This window comes from Cucumis sativus, chromosome 7 (genome assembly GCF_000004075.3).
Source record: "Cucumis sativus cultivar 9930 chromosome 7, Cucumber_9930_V3, whole genome shotgun sequence".
Lineage (NCBI taxonomy): Eukaryota > Viridiplantae > Streptophyta > Magnoliopsida > Cucurbitales > Cucurbitaceae > Cucumis > Cucumis sativus.
This window is the reverse complement of record NC_026661.2, coordinates 1,837,286-1,861,084: the sequence shown is the minus strand read 5'-3', so window position 1 is coordinate 1,861,084 and position 23,799 is coordinate 1,837,286. Positions and strand designations below refer to the sequence as shown.

General features: G+C 31.9%; 2 protein-coding genes across 4 annotated transcripts; both read right to left on the bottom strand.

The window, feature by feature from the left end:
* Nucleotides 1–2,445: 2,445 nt before the first annotated feature.
* On the bottom strand, nucleotides 2,446–12,884 carry LOC101212645. Of its 3 annotated transcripts, XM_031888816.1 has the most exons (18): nucleotides 12,340–12,884; nucleotides 11,686–12,206; nucleotides 9,899–11,254; nucleotides 9,081–9,617; nucleotides 8,844–8,915; nucleotides 8,601–8,681; nucleotides 8,459–8,493; nucleotides 8,253–8,340; nucleotides 8,042–8,179; nucleotides 7,256–7,447; nucleotides 7,084–7,163; nucleotides 6,906–6,978; nucleotides 6,732–6,833; nucleotides 6,161–6,266; nucleotides 5,353–5,440; nucleotides 4,772–5,034; nucleotides 4,447–4,568; nucleotides 2,446–2,804 (listed from the first exon to the last, which is right to left on the bottom strand). In XM_031888816.1, the coding sequence occupies exons 1-16, from the start codon at nucleotides 12,695–12,697 to the stop codon at nucleotides 4,845–4,847; spliced, it is 4,017 nt and encodes a 1,338-aa protein (XP_031744676.1). In that variant the 5' UTR covers nucleotides 12,698–12,884; the 3' UTR covers nucleotides 2,446–2,804; nucleotides 4,447–4,568; nucleotides 4,772–4,844. The 3 variants fall into 3 exon arrangements, with proteins under 3 accessions (XP_031744676.1, XP_004144623.1, XP_031744677.1); XM_004144575.3 differs by having other exon boundaries at nucleotides 2,524–2,804; nucleotides 4,447–5,034; nucleotides 12,340–12,883; XM_031888817.1 differs by lacking the exons at nucleotides 2,446–2,804; nucleotides 4,447–4,568; nucleotides 4,772–5,034; nucleotides 5,353–5,440; nucleotides 6,906–6,978.
* Nucleotides 12,885–14,037: 1,153 nt separating this feature from the next.
* LOC101217042 (hypothetical protein) lies at nucleotides 14,038–17,447 on the bottom strand. Its single transcript, XM_004144512.3, has 4 exons — nucleotides 17,163–17,447; nucleotides 16,956–17,055; nucleotides 15,010–15,414; nucleotides 14,038–14,381 (listed from the first exon to the last, which is right to left on the bottom strand). Exons 1-4 carry the CDS (start codon nucleotides 17,267–17,269, stop codon nucleotides 14,253–14,255), a joined length of 741 nt encoding a protein of 246 aa, XP_004144560.1. The 5' UTR covers nucleotides 17,270–17,447; the 3' UTR covers nucleotides 14,038–14,252.
* Nucleotides 17,448–23,799: the final 6,352 nt, after the last annotated feature.

Below are 23,799 nucleotides of genomic sequence, written 5' to 3'. Positions count from 1 at the left end.
AAATAGTATTATTTACTTTTGTAAGAAAATAATGGTTTAAAGAGAAAAAGATTAGAAGAAGTTAGAAATAAATATAAACAAATTAAAATAAGGTAAGCAGAGTAAAGTTTAAAGAGAGAAAAGTGGAAGAATGGAAGATAAAAAATATCAGTGAAAGAAAGGAAATTAGATAGGGAAAAAATATATTTACATAAATAGAAAGAAATGGAAGAGTGAGAAAAGTTATAGAAAGAGAAAAAAAAGAGTAGAAAATGAGAAATTTCACAAATAGACTGAAAGAAGACAAAATAGAAAATGAAATTTAGAGAGGAGAAAATTAAAAGAAAAATGATATTTATATAAAGAAAAGTGAAAAATATATCATATTATAGAACATGATGCATATATGTTGTTACGAGTTATTTTGAACCAGACATTTGAAAATAAGAAGGTATTTTCATGATACGAGTTAAAAGAGACCATTAAAGATTGATATAGGCCGCATGCCTTGATTCAAAGTCGTACTTAAAGTCCAATATATAGTTCGAGGAAGACCCTCAATCGAGTCGAGACCAACCTTCTCCATTTGGCACGCCTTGCTCGATTCAACTTGAGAGATAATTTATTTCATTTATGATTAGGAAACTCATATATCCTAATACGAGTTGGACAACAATAAATCTTATATCAGATCCATTACAAATATACTTTATTATTATTAACTCTAACTTATGCTTCTCAACTTCTACATTATTCTATAATTCTCTTACTAACATCCTTTTTTCTTTATTTTTCAATCCTCTATTTTTCAAATTACAAATTCAACGGTTAATGACACATGAATATCAAGTGTGTTTTTTCTTGGTCAAAATTTGACATATAACATGTGTGTATATATATTTTTTATGAAAAAGTTTTTTTTTTATAATTGTTAATACACAATTCCAGAAGAACATGAGAACAAGAACATTGGTAGAAAGAAAATAATATTTTAAGAATAAGAAAACTATATATATATTTAAAAATTACTCAAACCTTCAAAAATAGTAGAAAACAAAGAATTATTCACTATTATAATTATAAATATTAATTGTAAGATATAAAATAATATACAGTTTTTTATGAATTATATAATTTAGAAACAAAATATGTTAGTATCTACATTTTTTTATCATTGGACATATATATATATATCCCAACTCCATTTTTTAGATCCATTTTTTAATTTATTAAACCAAATATTTTTTTAATAGTAATACTAATAAATAAAGAAAAGAAAAGAGATTTAATGGTATAAGTTAGGGGTTGTGTGGATGGGTGTCCAATAAATTTAAATGTAAAGCTAAACTTTTGGTTACTCATTTGGTGGAAGTAGGCATCCACTCCATCATTTATGCATCCCAATTACTAAATAAAATAAAATCCATTTTTCAACTATTAATTAATTCAATTCTTAAAAGCCATTTAATCTATTTGGAGTTGTATTCTTAAATATTCACACATTTTTCTTATTTCTAATTTTAAAAACAAATCTCAATTAAAATCCTTTAAATCATTAACTTATTACCAATTTACGCTATCTCAAATCTTCCTTAAAAAGCATGTAAATGTAATGCAAAGGTGTAAATTGGTATGTTACAAAATTTAGTTTAGGGTTTAAATTATTCTCATTTAAAAATCGATATATTTTTACAATCATAACTATGTTAATATTAATTATATGTAATTCATAAATCTGTCAATTGATAAAGGAAAAATAAGTTAGGTATCAAAAGTTTTGTATTTTATTTAGCTATAAATACTTACTTACTTTATTATTATTTGAACAGGCTGTAAATACCAAATATTTGTCAATTATAATATATATATATATATATATATTTAGTTGAATGTGACTCACAATTTTACAATTTCGTTAATTGGACCCTAAATTTAATGTCCAAAGGAAATTGAAAAGTAACCAAAGCATTTAATGAAAAGTCAAATCAGAGAAATGTCAAAACTTAAGCTATGAAATGAAAACACCCCAACCTAACCTCAAAGCACCAGAACACAAAAATGGCTTCTTTTTTAGATATAATAAAATTGAAGAAATTTAATGATGGCTTATTTGATATTAATTGAGCTATATTCTTCAACTTTGAACACGTCTTTAATCAAACAAAATAAATTGACAACAGTTAAAAATACTCTTGTAATGTTTAGAAGTCATTAGAGAGAGAAAAAACTTGGAGAGAGCTTTTAAACCTAACTAGCAATTTTTAACTATTTAAAATCATTTCCAAAAGTGTCATATTGAAAGATAGAGATACAAAAGCAAAAGAGGTTTTGATTTTTAGTAATTTAAAATGACTCGCAAACATGTCCATAACTAAATGAGCGTAAAAATGAAAAAGAAAAAAATGTCTACATCTTCATGTCTCTCAATCGCATAGATTTTGAAAAGATTATTCAAACTTTACAACAAACAGTAAAATCCCACTTGGAAAGCCACTCTTATCAGATCATGTTTGGAAGGAAGACAACAAATTGAACAGAAAAAAAAAGAAGACAAATGAGAAACCAATTGATTAAAAAACAGCCCTGTTTCTTTAGATGCTATGCTATAATCTTCAATTTTCAAAGCTCAAAGAGAGGGGGAGAGAGAAAGAGAGAGACATATTGTTAATATGAAGGAATCAAAGGGCCTACTACTTGGCAAATGAAGAAAAGACATCAAAGATTCAACAATCAAAGCCATTCAACCCCACCAACCCAAAAAGTGTGCAAAAGTGCTTTCTCTTCCTCCTCTTCCTCTACTTTTTCTCTTCAACATTATTGTTTACCTGCATCCAAAGATATTTTTCATTAATCAACCAATTAGGTATATTGATATTGAAACATCTATCGATATTTAAACAATACCATACAAAAGTCAAATGAACAGTAAAAATGTTAAATGATAACAGAGAATTCAACAACGAATCTCATAAATACTTAAAATTCATAACCTATTTAAGAAAGCATAAAGTTTTCAAGTAAACTTCATAATCAACTCCTTTTTGTAATTAGTGATGGAATATAACAGAGATTCTATGCTATAAATTGAATGACATTTTCACTGTTTATGAGTTCATGTGGAGCTATAAAAGTTTATCCTTTCAAAAAACTATTGGTTTCATCCTCTACGGATTTTACATACAGACAAAATCCTACTTGTCTTTGTTATAACTTATAATAATACTACAACAGGCTCTAAACTATTTGACATAAGAGAACATCTACATCAAGAAATTAGGTCACTTTCAGTTTGCTAGTTTTGATCTAAAGTAGTCTAGATTTTGTTGTTCGCAAGAAAAACGTTGGCCATAACATAATACCCATTTGCCATAAAAACATGGCTTCGGGAATTTCAAAATCACAAGAAATCCTCTTCCCCCAATCCTAACCTAAAACTGACTGAATTTCTGTAGCTTTCCAAAGAAAAAAAAAAGTTTTTTTTCTCCTTCTTTATGACAAAGTACAAGAATAATAAATTCCAATCCCAAATAGGAACATTAAATCAATTGCACTTTTTACTAAGAAATAATAATAAATAATAATAATAAAATACTCTTAATTCCTAGACTTTGGCTCTTACAACATTTTGGTCCTCGTAATAGTATAACTAACTATTTAACTCCTACTAAAAAAAATATAATGACTGTGTTGATGAGTCTTTTAAAAAAATTCTATTTAAAAAACAAAATATAGACAATTAAAAAAAACTCAAAATCCTATTAAAGGTAATTGAAACAATCTTTTGACGTAAGTTTTTTAAGAAATAGAGAGTAAATCATTATGAAAAACGAACTACAGACTTGTATAGAACACATGTTATAAGAGCCAAAGTAGAACTAATGATTTTTTTCCTTTAAACCTATCTTTCGTATAATATTGTACAAGTAAAATAGAAATGTAGAAGAATATATGTCATTTTTCTCTACAATTGACAAATGGCATAGCATCCAATCCCAGCACATGAGGTCAGCAACACACTAGTCCTGCCTCTTCTCCATTTTCCCTCCCAATAATTATCACTTGCACCCTTATAATGCCACGTGAAGTTACAATACACACTGGACCACTCCTTGCTGGCCTCCTTTAATTCATGGCATGATAAAGACTATAATATTAAAAGAAAGATGTTGATCCAAGCAGATCCCCCCATGTTAAACAACTTTATGTTCATGTAAAAATGTCAAATTTGAAACTCATGTAACACAGTAGAGTGGCTTGGCAAGAAAATAAAACGCATAAATCCAACTCGAGAATTTTTTATATTATGATCAGAAAAATAATGCTTTTGGGTCATGCTAAAATCCAACGGACAATAAAGAAATTAAGCAATAAGATCCTAGGATTTTGAGTCAGCTGCTGAACTCCATGACCTAACAGGCCAACTTACTCTATCTTTACACTACACTTTAAGAGTCCGTGGGATATTACCTAATTTTGAATGATGATGTTTGATGAAGTCTGTGCACTGGTAGCTTTAAGCCTTTAACTTGATCCTCCTGCAGTTCATTATTCCAACATCCATAGGTGGCCTTCAACTTTTAGATGAGACCCTCATAACAGAAAACGAAAGAGATCCAAGTCATGAAACCAAGATTGGTTAATCTCAGTAATTATCATCATCGAGCTTGCTTATAGTTTAGATGTATTTTGTAAAATTAACAAGCTTCAGTTACCTTAAAGACATCATAAAGAAATTCGTTCAACAGGTTAGTCAAAATTACAATTCCTCCGCGTATTTTCGAGGGAAAAATACCTGACCGCTAATAAGACTAGATTTTACAATCATGTTGGAACTGCCAGCTAACATGCAGACAAATGAGAAAATGCTATTGTCGACTAGATGAGCCTTGGACAGCTTCCGAAACACATCTACAAACTCTTAAAATCCTCGAATACCCAGGATCTAAATTCTCAACTGCAGTTCTAATGCCATTTAACATCGACTCTGAGAGTGCGTACTGAGTTGAAGCAGGAGATTCAACCTTATGTGGAAGAACTTCAGAAGGGTAAATCCCTCTGCCAAGAGATCAAGCAATTAATCAATACGATTATGTTAAAATTGCTGTGTAAATCACATTTATGATTCATCCAACTCCAGTCATAAAATTTTATGTAATGAATGGACATCATAAGCTCTCTAGGTTACAATCACGTACAAAATTGAAATGGAGAATTACTATTGGCAACTGAAAAGTATAAATATTGCATGCCCAACGACAATAAGAATTATATAAAAAAAGAATCCGTAATAAGTAACAGAATTTGATAGTTATACACTAGGTCACTCAGACGAACAAGACAATATAAATATAGAAAGGCTAAACTGTGGCTTACCGACTCAAATCTGATATGTCCAGAACCAGATTTACCTTCCAGCCACTTTGGAAGTTAATGAAACTAAGTTGCAAATCAAGCTGCTCGTCTGCAAAGATTAGAACAGCAAAAGGGAAGTTGGTTTTTAAGCTCTCACAAGGGAAAAAAAATCTGGGGTTGTGAAACATCCACAGATCATTCATGTTGGTCGAGGTCAATTTGAGGATAAAAAATAAGCAGACATCACCAATAAGTGCATAAAAAGTTAGGAAACTGCACACGTTCAAAATACATTAACACTTAAAAAAAAAAAAAACAGAAACAAGTCTCTTCATTAATAGTTCAAAATGAGACAGAAGCTCAAAGTACAAGAGGATTGTACAAGAGCTAACAAAAGTACTAGGGATCAAAAGTTACAACCAGACATCTCAACTAGGTTGACATCTTCTCAGCAACCTCATCATGTTAAGATATCACAAAAAGCAGAACAGTTGCGAAACACAAACAGAATCAAGCTGGAAAAATAAAAGCTCTCCAATTTAAGTTGAGGTCTTGAATGTTGCAGTTTCCAAAAAAAATTGTGAGGGTGCACTAGGAGGAGGCATTTCTGTGATCGATTTCAAGACAATCCAAACAGCAAGGGACTTATCATGGAAGACTCTTTGATTCCTTCTTAACACTGTTTCTGGGAAGGGTTTTGGGAGTGGTGTTTCAAAATGAAACATTGTTGGAAAAAATACTAACTAGTGAAGATCATGCACGTGGGTAATCATGTACGAGCAAAGCATTATCATGCATGGTCAAAAGTAAAAACAAAAATATTAATGACCTGAAGGTGAGTAAAATTTTATTAGGACGAGATTTGAAATCTCTATCTGAGCAATCTGCATTTCCTCAATCACATCTAGCAGGTTGTGTAGAAGAGAACTCATCATCTGCATAGTAAAGAGAGAATTAAAGCATTGCAAACAGTGTAGTTTGCAATCTAAACTGTCAAGATGTTGACATGGTAAAGATTATAGCATATATACTCCGGATAAGAATCAGTAAATCAATTGCCAGGTACATTCTTCTTTTTTTAAATAAAGGGAAAAGGAAAAAAAAGAAGAAACAAGAAACAAGAAAGTTACATTGAAATTCACCATTGTTTTCAAATTGAAAGAAGCTTCGTTATTTTAGTGAAAATGAAACTGATGGGACCAGAAAACATTTCAAATAGAGACTGAAGTTGTGGACCGGACCAACCTCCAACCACCTTAATGCCCCCATTCGGGTTCCAGGCTCACACAACTGAGCTCGGCTCAAATAGAGACAGTAGTTACGGATACACAAAAGTAAGCGAAAAAGGTGGGAGTGAGTCATGGAGAGAGAGAATAGTCAAGCAGGATGAATTAACTCACTTGAGTTTCTTTGGAGAAGTGCCTGGAGGCAATACACCTCCTCGTCCTCTCAACATTTAACACAAAAGAAAATGCACTGCCAGCATTCATTTCTGGAAAATTCTGGTGGAGAAAAACAAAGTATAACAGAATGGAAGATAATAAGTAGAAGGCTGTTAAAAAATCATTTTGTACCTTCGCAATATGAGTATCATTCAATGTATTTAAGATGGTTACACTCGGGAATGGATTGGCTTTAATTGTAATCCTAGTTAGAATCCCAATGAACAAATACAGAGTTTAGCGGAGATTTCACCCATCATTAATTGCTCATAAATGAACACAGAAAACAGAAAGGAAAAAAAAATCCAACCTTTGGTAGGCATAACCAAGGTAGTTGAGAAGTATGGTGTAGTGATCATTTTTTTTCTCAAAGTCATCTACCTTCCACATCTGAAAAAGTACATATAATGTTCAAAAAACTGTATCAGACATTCAAGAAATTATAATCTTAAGTCAAATAGAAAATTAGTGAACGTAGAAACCTGCAAATCCTGATAAATAGACCTGCAGAGCTTTCTCTTCCTTAGATGATCAATAACTGATCCAAGGATGTCAACTGAACTGGTCATTCCTTTCAACTTACAGTATGTTGAAAAATATTTGCTTAGTGCCTTTATCTTTGCATCCAGAGTTACAGATTCATGCTTTATTGTGTTAGCTCTTTCACAATACGCCTACACCAAACACATTCACTTGTATTATTCACCAAAAAATTGCCATACAAATTTATTGAACAGGTATACACAAATATGTGTTCACACAGAAACATATAAATATCTGGAACGATCATTGAGAACATAATTCTAATAAAATTACATAGTTGATATTTCTCTTAACAATCAACAAGAGTGCTTAGAGAGAATTCCTGAACATTAAAAAACTAATTTACTGGTAGTATAAAATGCCAATATTATGCTCCCATATTTTGCAGACAAGTAAGCAACTGCTCATTTTTCATTCAATAGTCTACTCAAAAACTGAAATATTGCAATATTATGAACCTTCGACCAGCATCCCAGAAAATTCATCTGTACACCATACACTCAATTATTTCATAGTCAAGTGCATGAACCACATAAAAACACGAAACTGAGAGTGACAACTAGAGATAGAATACCAAGGATACAAGTTAAGTGTATACACAACATAACACAAAGTCAAGAAGGTATCGCCCAATGGTGAGACCAAGAAACTCCTATCACAGTGGTTCAATCAATAGGATCTCCAGCCAAATAAAAGGAATTATGATTAAAAACCCCATGCCTGACCTCAGAATCAATTGGGCACGAAAGTCCATTTCCATCATCAACATGACTGCTCTTTGAACCACAATCTGTTAGGCGATCATAATTCAACTTCAACATTTGCAAATTCTCAATATAAGAGCTCAATGATTTTGCTCTATTCTGCATGGAAGTGTGCACAAAGGTTAAACGTTATTCATAATTTAAAAACTAAAATCACCAGAAAATACAGTACCAGATACCAATCACGCTTTACAAACTCCAATTGAAGCTTTGCCTTCTGATATGCTACTTTATACAACAACGGCCTCGCTTCCTCAACTCTGTGATAGTTCAATTCATGAGTATCAATGTGGAAAACAGTTATTTGACCAATTCTTGAGAGTGTGAGGAATTCAAATAATAACTGATTTATACAGGAAAATGTACTTCTCAAGTCACCTTTTATGCATTCCTCCAAGATTTTCGGTTACTTTCTACATATAAAACAATGTCAATGTTAATATGCCAAAACTTCCACAAGTGGACAGTTGTTATGATATAATAGCATATCAAAATATGAGCTTGTTTCAATATTCAAAACCTGAGATTGGATTTCAGAACACAGCAATTCATATTTTTTAACCTTCAAAAGGTGAACCAAAGTATCTTCAAGCTTCTCTATCTACACAAGAAAGAAAAAGAAAAAGAAATAACAAAATATCAGAATCAGTTAGGGTAATGATTCATGAAGATTACAACATTACCGAACACAATTTAACATGTAAATGAAGAGAGGGAGAGAGAAGGAGAGAAAGCAAAAAGGAAGAAATGAGGGGAAATGTACTGCTTTTGAGTTCAGTTTGTTGATTGATGGGGGTAGCAAATCTTTTATCTCTGCTAAAATTTTTCTGGACATCTGCAACATAATAATGCAAGTTAAACAATTAGTGAACTTGACACAAAAAGAAGAATAAATCGCTCTGGCTCCTGTCATCAAATATGGTAAGCGAACAAGTAATCTTTTTTGTTCAAGGTAAGAAATCAAGCTTTCAGTGAGAAAAAAGACAAACAATCAACTTACATCCGTCCAATGCATAAATGCTTGATTTCTATTGTCCTCGATCCTCTTGTTTCCATCGCTCATTTGATTGAACTCTTCTACCAAAGAGTCTACATCACAACTTCCATTATGATTAAGTTTTAGGTTTTGTCGAATTCTTACTATTATTTCATTGTCATCATGATCCCTATCAAGAGGCATCGGGTCAATGTTTCTTCTTTTGCTCCCAGAATGGCTGTGATTGCCCTTACTTGAAGAACTCACCAATACACAGCTTTCTTGATCATTATCCTGATTAATATTTCCACTCAAGTTGGATGTTGGAGAAGCCATAACCTTTCTCATAAACATCCCATCATCATTTGTTTCATTAAAAGGATCATTCCTGAAGGGACTTTGAAATGGCCTTTTTCTTGCAGAACTCTGAGACTGTTCATTCTTGATGGGACTCAGAGACGACTCACAAGAGATAGCAACCATAGACTCTTTCTTGCCTGATGATGTCTGGGTTGAAATTATCCTTCTGGGACTGTAGTTCGATATTCCAGTAAAGGGACTCTAAAATTTAAATAAAAAAACAAGCAAACTTAATATTAACTTTCAAAACTTTCACAGAACAGCCAATAGCATCATTAAAGACAACAATTAATTAATTGTATCAACTAAAAAATTGGTTAACAATGATTTCTGAGAGCATTAGATTTCAGTAAAAAGTTGACTGCAGATAAGATAACTTTCAAATGAGGGTTTTACTCAATCTGGGGGATAGAGCTGACATTGTTTACATAAAAAATTTCCAATGTTATTTATTTGCTTAGGAAAAGGAAAGAGAATACAACCTGCATAATGGATAGTCCACTTGTCCAGGCCTTCTGAAACTGTGGTGAAAAAGCACCAAGCTTGGAGGTCTTAGCAGGACTTTCCAAATGAGAATTCACAATGTTCCCATTTCTCGAAGAACGTTGCAAGTTGCTGAAGGTTTCCGAATTATTGTGAAGATTTGAAAGGTTAACTCCATTATCATCCCCATCTACCAAGGACAAACCTTTAAGAAGTGGTGAAGTTGACACAGTTCCAATTTTGGACTGCAATGATCTTAAGTTGTCAGCAATCAGATTCAAAGGACTGGGTCTGGTATTGCTAGTAGGTGCAGGTGCAGCTCCACCTTGAGTCAGACAATCACTAACATGCTTGACTTGCTGGTTACGCTGATTCAGTTCACCCAAGCAACGAGTTGAACATTCAGTGGCTCCTGATAACCTCACATCTAAACTTTTGGAAGGAGATGAAACAATTGTATCATGCATACTAGTTGAATTATTTTGTTCTCTGCCATCGGCTCTAATGTTTGTCAGATCATCAATTTCAGTACTAGTAGATGACCTCAATAAAGGATCTTCTGACATCAAGATATGTGGCATAAGATCTTTGTTCTCAGTCCAGGCAGCTTGAACAGGTGACTTGGCTTCTGTAACTTGCTCACTGGGTTGATTGTCGGAAAAGTTAGCCACATCCATATGGTCTGGTGTTTCTCCAGCCTCAATTAAACCTTTTGGCTCTTCACTTTGGCTCAGCCTAGGAAAATCTTTTGTAGTCTTGAATCCACTACCAGAAGTGCTAAATGAACTTTTAAATTCACTGTTGTTTCCATGGGATCTAGTAAGTTGTTCTTCTAAACGGACAACAGGAATGTCTATGTATTTGTTGTGTGCAGGATCTTTGCTACGATCAGCTTGACCACTCAAGTTAACTAGAGAAGAGTAACTGGATGGTCTGGATTTCAATCTGTCCTTTCCTTCTCCATTACTTGAAACATGTGGAGAAGATTCAGGAAGCCTGAACTTGGAAATACTTATCTGCTTGGACAACAGAATCTTGCCAAACTTCATGCTCCCTGTACTCAATTTATAATTTGACAGCTTTGAGATAGGAGTCACAAGAGCAGAAAATGAAGGGGAATTAAAAGTAGACAAAGATACTTTCTGCTCAGCAGATAAGAGTCTCTTTAGCGGAGATATATCTTTCAGATTATAATCAATGCTTCTTGGTGTCTCATGCCTCTTATCCATCAGAACATCTTCCTTATCCCACCCATCTGAGAAATTTCTTTGTAACAAACCATTGGATTGAAAAGCTTTATGGGGTGTGCGGCTATTACTTTCCTCACCTCCATGTTTGAAGTATTTTTTGCTTCCCTGGGAAAAGAATGAACAAATATATTCAACCATACTTGTGCAACACCAGCAAAACGCATGGAAAAATTTAAATTACAGTAAAAAAATTATGTATTCGAGTCAGGAAGCATAAAATTGCATTGCCAACAGAACGTGACACAAGAGGCAGTTAAGAGTAATATGCCGACTGCCAACCACATAAGACCCAGTAATATTGCCAAGGCGAAGACTCCGGTAACAAATGACAGGATAACGATTGAGCTAAAAGTGATTTTACAACTCCATAAGTTGAGGCTGTCCTTTGTATGGACAATTGCTAAAAGTATAATCACCAGTCTAGACCAAACAAAAACTAATAATTAAATTGTGACACCAATCCTTGGATAACAGTAAGGTAAGTCTGGCAAGCAAAAATATATCAAAGAAAAATAAAATATCATGCGAACATCTACCATTTCAGTTTTCTCAGAAATCTCCTCATCATAGTTGCCTTGTCCAGTCTGATCAACTTCACGAGTTTCAATCTGTTCGGACAATTTTTCATCCACCGAAACAGCATAGAGATCCCTGCTTCCTTCGGTCAAAAGTGCATCTAAAGAGGGAGATAATCTCCCATATTCATATTTCTCTGAGTTCTCTCCCACGATACTCATTGCATTAGAATCTTTACTTCTTACCACATCACCAGATTGTGAAGATGGAGAAATCATTTTGTCAGCCATCGTTAATGTCATAAAACTGTCAGGGTTAGTACGCACGGTACTCTGGGTTAGCGTTCTATCTTCAAATCCAGACCGAATTGCCGTAGGAGTTTTGAGATCCCTCCCCGAGTCTGATTCAGCAAGGCTACGAAAATGCATTGAAAATGCTGTTGAATCCATTGTGACATCATGATTGTCATCAGAGGCAGCAGAATCAGACAACCGCATAGGTCTAATGAAACTCGCTGATACAGGCCCGAAAAAATTTTCTTCTGCAATAGTGAAGTGAGTGGATATTTTAGAGCAACTAAAATCCTGACTTCTTCATCGAAAACCCTCAAATATCAGAACCCAACAAACAAAATGCTAGATAAAACAAAGAGATAAAGAAACAGAATAACATACCATCATTGGAAGTTGCAGAGCCGGCAGAAATACTCCCTGGTGACGGCGATCCAAGCGGTCTCAGAAATGATTTCCGCTGCCCAAGAACGTCATCATCCAAATTAGGTGAAGATTCACGGGAATCGTCGCTATCAGCCAAGTCCCTGAAGAACCCTAGGACCTCGTTGTCCGGAAGAGCAGCTTCGGGAGTGGTTTGGGGCTCGGGAGGCGTCTCGTAGTCCTCGTCTCTCTTAAAGATATGCACTGAAGTGATCTCGCGATCAGCAAAGCTCACGCGCCGTGCCCGTTTCTTCTTGAATGCCAAACTTTCTTCCTCAGTGGCCGTGTTGGCGGTCTCCTCGGGGTCCTTGGAAGCCATTGTAGGTTGATAAAATTACAAAGCGCAATGAGTTTGAGAGGTTTCGGAGGTTAGAGGTGAGAGTTCATGAAAATCGGAGCACTGAACGGAGTTTTGATCGGAATTGAACTGGCGGAGAGGAAGAAGATGGATGGAAGAAAGTTGGGAGTGACATTGTTTTGTGCGGGAAAAGTGAAGAGACATTTCAAAACGTTCAAATGCAAATGGTTCGATTTTGTTTTGAAAAATAGTTCGATTTTAATTTCTGAAAAATAGTTCGATTTTAATTTCTGAAAAATAGTTCGTTCGTTTTTTACAATAAATGAGAATGTCCACAAATAAACTTTTTGGAATGAATGACATTATGTCCACGTTAGTTAAATATGCCAAATTAATATCTATTAACTTCCACCTACCAACACTAAGCCAACTAAAAACAAACGTTATTCAATAAATAACTATACTTTTAATTTTATCTTAAAGTTTTTTTTTTCCAATCAATCTCACAACTCTTAAAAGTGTGAAATAGAGTTCATCAATATTTTTTTTAGAATAACCCCAAAGTTTTTAAAGATTTACAAAAATTTACAAACACCAAAATCTACTTGGAAGTTGAATATATAAACTATGTTATATATGCAACTTTCTTTTTATTATTATTATTATTTACACCAACCAACACAACTTTAAACCATTAAAAAGTCAATCAAATAACATCTTAATTTTGTGCTATAGTTGATATATTGTGTATGTTTTATTAATTTTAAATCTAATAAAACCATAATTGAAGATTATTTATTTTTAAATTTTGAAAACGCACATATTAAAATGTGTGATTTTATAAGTTTATCAATCAAATAAGAACAAATAACAAATAGACATTAGATACGCTTGCAAAAATAGCAAAAAAAAAAAAAAAACTTATAATAATAGAGTTTATGTCACTACATTTTTTAAATTACAAAAGTAACAAATATAAAAGTCGATAACCCTTTAATAATCTCTGAATAGTTTTCAGTTTGATATAACTAATTTTGTCATATTTGCAATATGAAGAAAAAAAAGTGTTATAAACTTTTTTTAAAAATATTTTGTGATCTAATACAATTTTCCTAATATATTAACCAAACGTAACATTTTTAAGAAAATCAAAATAGTTAAAAAGTATCATTTTAATCCACTTGTTTGATCTTAGTGCATTTACCCTTGTTAATTGACCAAATAATTATAATGCAAATAAATATAATATATGAATATGTTTAATCTTAGATTGCAATTTTTTAGAAAAAAAATCAACAATGAACAAGCACGAGAAACAAAATTCAAGATTAACTAAAAGTGAAAATACTAACACTGGAAAATTGAAATCACGAAAACTAACATTAAACAAATTTAAAATGATATTTTAAGCAAGCATATTTTGTTTCTTCTATGATTATAAACAAGAAGAAATCCAACTAAATTTAAAATTTTAATAATTGTATGTTCGACATATGGGATTACAAAAATAACCCTAGTTTACCAGATGAACTAACTGATGAGTTTAAAATAAAAGGTAGCAGAAAAGACCAAACCATCATCCATATAACGCACGCCATGGTTCCTTTACCTCTTTTGATGTTTCTTTTGGATTCCAAACAATTCCTTCTCTTGAAAAGCTGAGTGGCAAGGAGTTTGCTAAAAGCTCACCCATTTCATTCAGTATCTGCACAAGAAACCACAAAAGATTTGTAAGAAAATTTTAGATTTTAAAACCAACAGTTCTATGCTACATGATGAGAACTAGTCTCTTTTAGAAGGAAGCACTACTCAATCCAAGTCTTTCTCTAAAATCACTGCTGTTGAGTTCAAATGTTTTATAAATCTGTCATCTATGTATAACAAACACTAAGGGTGATCAGTGTGTTGATTTGAGATATGAAGTCTACAGTTAATATGTTGAAATTATAAAGCATGTGTTTAGGGTGTAGAGTTGTTTTGTTGGAGTTAGGAAGTATGTGTTTGAGGTGCACTATTGAAGTTCCTCGATAAATATACAAAAGAGAAAAAGATGGGGTTCATCGATAAGTATGCAAGAGAGGGAGAAAAATGAAGTTCTTTGATAATTGTGCCAACTTCGATAGTGAATAATACTATTGAAATTGATGGAGTTTAGTTATTTAACACCTATTTATAAAATTGGTGTACCAAACATCCTCAAGAAAATTTAAACCTCTTTGAAGAAGGAACTCTTCTCATGCTCAAAATTTGGATTGTATCATGGCTAACTTTTATGTAACAAACTACTGGGGATGGCATTCTTAATATTATAAAATGAGTGATTGAATAAGTACCTGAATCTCTTCACCTGCAGCTTGATTGGAAAGACTACGACCTGTTAGTCCAACAACGAAAAAAGCAGGAATGTTCAAGATGTGAATCAAGTGATATAAACAGGCTAGTTGTTCGTAGTAGATCTGCGAAGTTGATGGTAGTTTTTTGACTTTGGCACCCATCGTTCGAGAAATATCTGTTTCTGGACCTACTTCGGTACCATACAGAAGAACAGTTCGATCATTTTTGGTGAGAGTTTTGCTCTCCCACTTGAGCTTCGAGGATGTAATGACAGATGGGACTACCACAGTGGGTTTCGCTTTAGAAGAAGAGGGTGAACGTTCTCCTGCTATGTGTGAAAGAACTACATCTAAAGCACACGCCAAGACTGGAGGTTCGTAATTTTGTAAGATTAATACTGAAACCTGAAGATAAAGCAAAAACAGTATGTGGTGAAGAAATAATTCATCAAGTAACTTTTGTAGTTAAGTCCATGCATGAACTCAGATCAGGTGACAGAAACAAGTAATGTTACCAGATTTCAAATGCCATACCATTGACAATAAGTAAACGAAAGAAATCTTCTAACCCCATAAGAAACCGAACTTGGCATTCAAAGTTAACTTTTTTCCTGTTTATGAGAAACTGTCATGCCTTCATTTCACTGATTAACATGGAATTACAAAAGAAGACATCAAAAGTGCCAAAGGAATTGCAGAAAAGGCAGTTCCATTTGGCAATTAGAGAAAAAAGACTAATGTTGTGTAAGGGGAGAATTTACACAAAGGGAGCCATATAGATCAAATGCTAAAAAAACTAACAAAATCAGTAGCTTGTCCTTGAAAATGTGCTGATCCCTTTCCAACCAAACTGACCAAAAAAAGGCTCTCATAAAGTTTATCTAAATGACTTCCTTCTCTTTATTAAATGGGTGGCCAATAAAAACCGCCTCCAGTAAAGACATCATACCTCCTAAGGGAGCAATTGAAGGCAGGATAAACTTCCAAAAAGGATTGGCAAAGGGACAGGAGATGAATAGATGTGGCACGGTCTCTCCATTCCTTTGACAAAGAAACACCAATTTAGCAAAGTAACGAGCCAAGGGACCTCCCTTTGTTGTACATTAGCAGTACTAATGCTTCCATTGTTAAGGTCCCCAATAAAAAATTGTATTTTCTTTGGGAAAGAACCCTGCTATAAATGCAAGTAAAGGTTTTATGTGGCTGACTGACTGTAAATCGTAAGATATCTTCTGGCAAAGGACAAAGGGATATTGCTTCAAAGGAGCCTTTCTTGACAATGATAAAATGGTAAATTATAGGCTAGACCCCTTCCTCACTTCCTCCTCCTTAAGGTTTCTTCTCTAACCCAAATCCCAAGATGCCATTTCAAGGCTATAAAGATCAGCAACAGAGCGATCTTTCCTGAGGGATAATGCAAAAGGCCTAGGAAAAGCCTCTTATAAGGATGACGATCCAATCTATTTGTTGGTATATTAAAAAGAAAATTTCACATCTCAAGATGTAGATAAGCTAATATCCAACCCAAACAGAACACCATGTCATCACACATTTCTCTTCTCAGTTCTCATCATTGAACAGGCACCTAAGCTTTAACCCACACTCCATCCATAGTTGAACCTAGCTCCTAAATATTTGTGTGTTGTGTTAGAAGCAAAAGAATATGTCAACCAGACTCTATGATATTGGTGCCAATATCTAAAGATTAGTTCTTGTTCTATACACTTGATTACCACAATAAAATCCTAACATTTCTTATCAATCCTTCTTTGAGATCTAACGAAGCCTTTCACTTCACAATACACGAGTACGAATTTTCACAGCTAAACCAGCTGAAACGATCTAACAAGAAATTTGACGTTGGATAATAGAAGCCAACATTCTCCGTAAAACTAAAGTTCTAACCATTTCTCAACACTAATATAATCCGAAACCGCAATAAGTACCTGATAAATTCCCTTATCATCAAGATAATGAACGATGTTCCCGGAGGCCTTCTGATCCTTGATTGCATAATCCTCGAGGGAGAACTCGAAACATTCATCCCTGCGATAAAATCAAGCCAATTTTGATTTGTTAGTTAGCTAATTACGTAAAATTCAATGAAGGAAACAAAAAAGAAAAGAAAAGAAAGAAATGGAAATGGAGCTAACAGCGTGGTGACCGTGGAAGGAGGGCTGAGGCGAAGAGCTCCGGATAGGGCTGAGGCAAAACCCTCAGAATCTCTGAGGAGAAATATTACTTTCGGAGCTAATTTCATTCTCTGAGCTCCGAGCTATCACAACTCTGAAATGGCTGATCGCCGGCGTAGAAGATCGAATTTCAAAAACCTTATTTGATTTTATTTTAGCTTCGTTCGTTTGCTCTAATCGGCCTCTCGAGCTTCTCTTCTCTCGCTTCTTTCTCGATCCCAAACGACGTCGTTTTACATCCCAATTCCTTTAGTCCGTTATTATATTCCTATGTTGTTATTATAGTCGGTTTTACTCTAATGAAAATAATAAAAATATTTTATGAATGTAAATAATAAAACTAGTAGCAAAACCAAGGTTATAAAATAATATTCATAATAGATTATTAAGTACTACAAAATAAAATTTACGAAGTCTAACGTTGCACACACATCACATCTTAATGACATAAACGTATAGGGTTAAAAAATGAAAAGTTACTACCTATTTCACAAAGGTGTACATTCATTTTCGTTGGCTCAATGAACTCCAAAGTTAAGTAAACTTAGCTTAGAGAAATTTTAAGTTGAGTAACCTCTTAAAAGTTTTTTGAAGAGAGTGAGAACAAAAACATACTGAAACAATTCGTGTTGGTTTGTGGGGATAACTTTCACTCTAATAAGCTTTTCGCAAATTTACTTATACAAGAAAAAAGTGCGAGAATATCATCATTTTCGACACGCCATTTGTTTGTCTCTACCATATAAAAGATTCTATAATGCTACTAAAATTCTAAACACTAACGTAAACTTTTTGAATGATGCACTATGGATGTTGAATCATAATGCTCAAGGACCACCATTGCTAAAACTTTCATCTTAAAAAAGTAAACTTTCTAAAGTGTGTGGGAAATTTTTTTAATAAATTCACAACTAAAATACAAAAAAAAAAACACTAAATAAAGAAAAAGAAAAAAGAATATTTCACATGAACTAAACTTAAAACCATTTTCATTTTGAAATATTAGGTATTGAAATAAAGATCAAAGCATTTTTACTAAATTAGTAAACTACAATTCTGTTTGATAATACTCGATGACTGCACATAATACAGATGACTATACATACTTAGTTTTAACATGGACTATAAGGTTTAGTTAAATTTTACAAGCGGTCTCTAAATTATGTTTTATTCACTCGAAAATTAAAATCTGTATTTTTTCTCTATTGATCATAAAGTTTTAGCAGATCTACAATGAGATGTTTGAATGAGTTAAGGTGAAAGTCTTATTCAAAAGTCTAACATTAAAATATTGTTTTGTTTCACACACTTTATGAGCAAAGTAGGATCGTGTGCTTGGAGTATGAAAAAAATTCCACTTGTTTATAGGAATTGCTGAGACAACTTGGTTGTTGAGTAGGAGGGCTTTTAGTTTAATTACTATAATTAATGATGTTAAGTAACTATACGTCACCGAGCAAAGTTACACATTTAATGAAATTTGATTAGTCCATGTCGAGTCAAGCGACATAATTGAGATGAGATTTTGAGCTATAGGCCTTGATTTCCACCCTAGTTTACCAAATTAGATTAGGTCACCTTTAGTTGTTTACCAATTTGGTCATGCACACTTGGTAAAGTTAACACATAGAAGGTGATTTTCTTACTTACATGATTAGCTAAAACACAAACTATATCTTCAAATGAGTTAAATGTTAGTATAGGACCATCAAATAATCACTTCACATACTTGACTAAATTACACTAACTAAATTAAAACTTTTGAAATAAAAAATATCAAATTGAAATGAAAATCTAAGAGTAAGTACTACATGAAGACTTGTAAATTTTAGAATACCAAATTCATTATTGAAAAATTTGTATAGAAAGCTGATTTAATTTTAAAGGTATAAAATGTAAAATGATCCAATTTTTTAAATGTGATAACAGTGTGAAATTACACTATTGTCCTTCCTTTACTGATTTAAGTTTTCCTTGTCTTCTTCCTTATATTGCACATCATCTTCTTCAATTGCATATCGTTTTCTTTAGCTTCTTCTTCAAGTTCTCCAGTACGACTTCTCTAGATCTCCAACACGACTTCTCTAGCACCATCTACACGACCCAACGACATCGAAACCGAGTGAAACACTAAGATTGAGCAAGAGCCACACCAACGAGACCTAGCCAGATACCAAAGTTGAGCCAGAGCAAAGACCAAACGAAACACCAAGGTTGAGTGAGAGCGAGATCAAGCGAGACACCAAGGTTGAGCGATAACGACACTAATGACACTGAGGTTGAGAGAGTAGTGATTTGTAAGTGAGAAAAAGAAGATTGAGCGAGAGTGAGACTGCTTTTATACGTACATACGAGCTTATTTTGACAACTTCACTCAAATTTGACATCATTCAACAATTTTTATTTTTTAAAAAAAAATCAGATCATTTGACATTTTTTTCCTAATTCTTAGGTCATTTATCCAATGAACTCTTTATCATTTAATCTAAAAGTATAAAGCATACAAAACATAAGCATTCACAACATTATAACATATATACACTACACACATACATTAGAAAAACCTCACACTCCATCGAGATTTAATCTTCTTTTTTCATTTAAACTTCAAAAGGTAATCCTCACATTTCAAAGTCGAACCAAAAAATCCAAGTCACAAGTTAAAAGCTAGAATTAGTAAGTTCGATTGGGACATAAAAAGAGAGATGGAAATGGCAAAGAAAATGGGTGTGGGGGTGATGGATAGAGAGGGTGTGGTTGAGGGAATTAGCATAGGAATGTTGGAGCAAAAAGCATATTAACTATATGCCTTGGCTTGGGCTATACTCACTCACTTGCTCACATAGTCAACTAGTGTCACACACACTCTTGGACCACTATTTTTACATCTAACATACTGTTTTTCAAAAGAAGAAAATCATATTCTATCTTCTACTCTATTCCTTTTCTCAGTGCCCACTATGCAGCAAGCTCTTTTTTAGAATCATCGAGTAGCACGTTATTTTTAACTCAATACACTACTTTAGAAGAGTCGATAGGTGTAGTATCGATGTGACACATTTTAATGAGATGTCCTGATGTGATAGTTGAATAGATTACAAACGAGCGTGAGATAGTCAAATTAGAAGTGAGATTAGTGACGATCGTTCTAGAGGTGGTCACTTAGACTAGACAAATTAAAGTTAGCCTCAGAGTTTAGATACACATATAATTGGAACTTTTTAAAGCTACTGAAATAAAATACTTAGAATCCAATCCATTTTTTTGGTATGTCGTGCCAATTCTAACTAAAATAGCCGTTAAAATCGATACACACTTGAATGCATTTTCTTGTTTTTAAAATATCTAACAATCGATTTTTATCTATCACTATCATTGCATGTCAAATCAACCAATGTTATCTAATAAGACTATTTGATTATGTTTTTTAGTTACCTAATACACATGTATTAATTAATTAACACACTACTTGATCTGTTTATATCTAGTATTAGGACATTTTGTTTTCTGGGTATCTAAATTAGCTCATTCGACGACGAGATTATTATTATTATAAAAAAATTTGACATCCTCTAAATCACACGTAAAAAATGTGTTCAAAACACGAGAAAATAGTTTTTCTTTCCTTGTTCAAATTATTATTACTTTCAAATTCAAGAACAAAAAATTGTTGGAATAGATCCCAATGATGGTTGGGATATTCAAAGTACCAAAAGAAAAGAAAAAAGATGGGTTGTGTTGGTGAGAAGTGACCCTTCTCCACTTGTTCTTTACATATATATTTACTTTAAAACCTCAACTTCTTCATATTCCTCTTAATTCACTTTTTGAAAAATACTCTCTTTTTTTGTGCTTCATTACTTTATCCTACTTTGTAACTAAAATTATATGAATGAAAATGGATTTTCAACAAACAACAAAATAATAATATAGAAAAATTCGTTTTTTTTTTGTTATATTTTCTAAACAGTTTCAATATTTTGCTAGTTACGATGATTTGTTTATATCAAATTAGAATCGATGTTTTTTAATGATTATATTTATTTACAGATATGATAAAAATTTACTTTTTATTTATGATAAACCGCAATGGATTCATTATTTTAATAATAAAAGTGAATAAATTTGTAAATATTTTTAATAGTTTTGTCATTTAAAACAATTTTGTAATCACCGCGTTTGCTTTTTATCCTTTTAAATAGTTATTTTTTAAATATAAGAAAAAATAGTCATTTTAAAGAGATCTACATTATTATTCCATATAAATTATAAAAACTCGCTTTTCAAAATTAACAAAATAAACTGCAAAATTTCAAATTTTATCAATAATAGATACTAGTTGAAGGTTATCTGTAAAAAAAACTAGTAGTCACTAAAGACGAAGGAAACCCAATCTCCTCGCCAAAGACGAAGAAAAATCAATCCGACAAAAAACTAAAAGTCGGCCCCACCAACTTCTTAAGAAGCAATATTAACAAAACAAAAACTTCAAAGAATCGCATATCCTTGACCATCACCGAACAATTATTTCTTTAGATTATAATTTGTTTTATCTATCGAGTAACATATCCGAATTAATTTCATAAATTATTTGAAAATTTATTTGCATTGTTATCCTCTCTCAACAATCCATCCACTACTTCTAAGTTCTAATGACATTTTTATATCAATCTAAACCCATGAACGACTATTTGAATTTATAGAACTTAAAATGAGTGGAAATTTAGTTCAAAGATGTAGATTGGGGACACTTTTTCTTCTTGTTTTTAATTTTCTTTTTGTGGAAAAGTCAATACTTTTCTTTTTGCCAAAAAAATTAATATCATTTTCTTTCACACTAAATAGTCTTTAGAGTCCTAAACGTTATATTCATAGTCAACTTTATAAACTTCGTCTTGTCTTATAACAATGTACACATTCATCGATTTGAAAAATCAGTATAGGACAAAAATGAAAGAAAAACGAAGAAGGGAAAAATAATTATATCCCTAAGCTTCTAGAGCTTTACTCAATTAGAAGTATGAAGAAATAATTTTATTAATTTCAAATTTGAATTTTTTGAACATATAATTAATTTATGTACTCTTTGTTCATCAAATAATAGTAAGCCATATTGTAAAATTTATAATTGTTTTAATTAAACTTTTAAATTGATGTTAATGATTACTATATCAATTTTTACTCGTGCCATATATTATTTCAATGTCCAATTAATAAAGTAAACTATTAATGATGCTATGAGATATTTTCGAAATGAAATCGTAGCTTAAAGTCTAAATTATTGATTTCATAAAAATTTAAAAATTAATTGATCAAATAATTATAAATTTAATATGATGTTTCACCAAATAAGACGTGATGAAATGATCGATGATATAAATTAATATAATTATGAAACTTTATAATCTAAATCGATATAAATATTAGTTTGAGAATAAAATATGCTTTTTAATCTAAATAATTGTAAATTATATTAAATAAATTTTAACGTGACAAATTAAAATAAATATATATGTAACAAAAGTGAGTAAAATTTCAAAAAATAAATTGCATTTTTCATTTAATTGCAATCTAATTCAATGAACTCCACAAGGTTTATTTAATGTTACAATACCTAACCAAAGTTGAATATGATAAATTCATTTATCCCAACATCCAAAATAATGACTAAACAACTTTTCTTTTATTTTCTTTCTTATGCAAAAAATTTTCTAAAAAAATATTTTTCATGGTCTATCACAAATATAAAATTATCATAAAAAATTTGTGTAATATAGGTTATCTCATTTTAAGTCTCTTCTAACTTACTAAAGCATAAATAGTTCGACTAGCATATAGTAGCACACTAACAACTAAAAGAATAGCGTTTAGTTTAAATTCATACGTACATATATATTTACCAATTTGAACGCATCTATATTATATATTGTTTTAAAAGTCGATATATAGTCAAATTGCTCAAGTAGTTCTTTCCTTAGCTGTTCATCTTGAAAACAATTTGATTAATACGTCTCAATCACCAATGTCATATATAATTGACTTGTCACCTAAAGAATTGAGTAACAAACAAATGTACACATGTATCTATGTATACACACATAGGTATGTACATATTATATCTTTGTATAGTTTAGATTATAAACTTATAACAAAAGCGATATTTAAAATATTATTTGGGTTTTTTTATATTTTAGTGTTTGTTCCATCCTAGTTTATTTATTTTTAAAATGATTAATTTTAATCCTTAATTTTTTAATAAAATATAAATTTAGTTCAAATTGTTTGTTTTAAAAAAACGGTTATCTAATTAGTATTTTTACTCTAAATTAGGAAAATGTATTCATATTTGTTTGCATGAAATAAAATATTAACTATCAATATAAGATTATATAAATAAATATTATTCAAATAACATAGTATTGAATAATTATATTACCAGTAGGAAAATTTAGATAGAATAATAACTTCGAAATATAGAGACCATAAATAATATTTTAACCTAGAGGTTAAAATAATAAAACGAAAATTTGGTGTTAATTACAAATATATAGAATTTAAAATTTTACTATATTTTATAAATATTTTAGTTAAAAATATA

Coding starts and splice junctions, on each gene's coding strand:
- LOC101212645 (XM_031888816.1), bottom strand. CDS start 12,697: ATGGCTTCCAAGGACCCCGAGGAGACCGCCAACACGGCCACTGAGGAA. Junction 8,916..9,080: donor CATTTATGCATTGGACGGAT/GTAAGTTGATTG, acceptor ATTATGTTGCAG/ATGTCCAGAAAAATTTTAGC. Junction 8,682..8,843: donor ACAAACTGAACTCAAAAGCA/GTACATTTCCCC, acceptor TTTCTTGTGTAG/ATAGAGAAGCTTGAAGATAC.
- LOC101217042 (XM_004144512.3), bottom strand. CDS start 17,269: ATGAAATTAGCTCCGAAAGTAATATTTCTCCTCAGAGATTCTGAGGGT. Junction 17,056..17,162: donor CCTTCCACGGTCACCACGCT/GTTAGCTCCATT, acceptor ATTTTATCGCAG/GGATGAATGTTTCGAGTTCT. Junction 15,415..16,955: donor ATGATAAGGGAATTTATCAG/GTACTTATTGCG, acceptor CTTTATCTTCAG/GTTTCAGTATTAATCTTACA.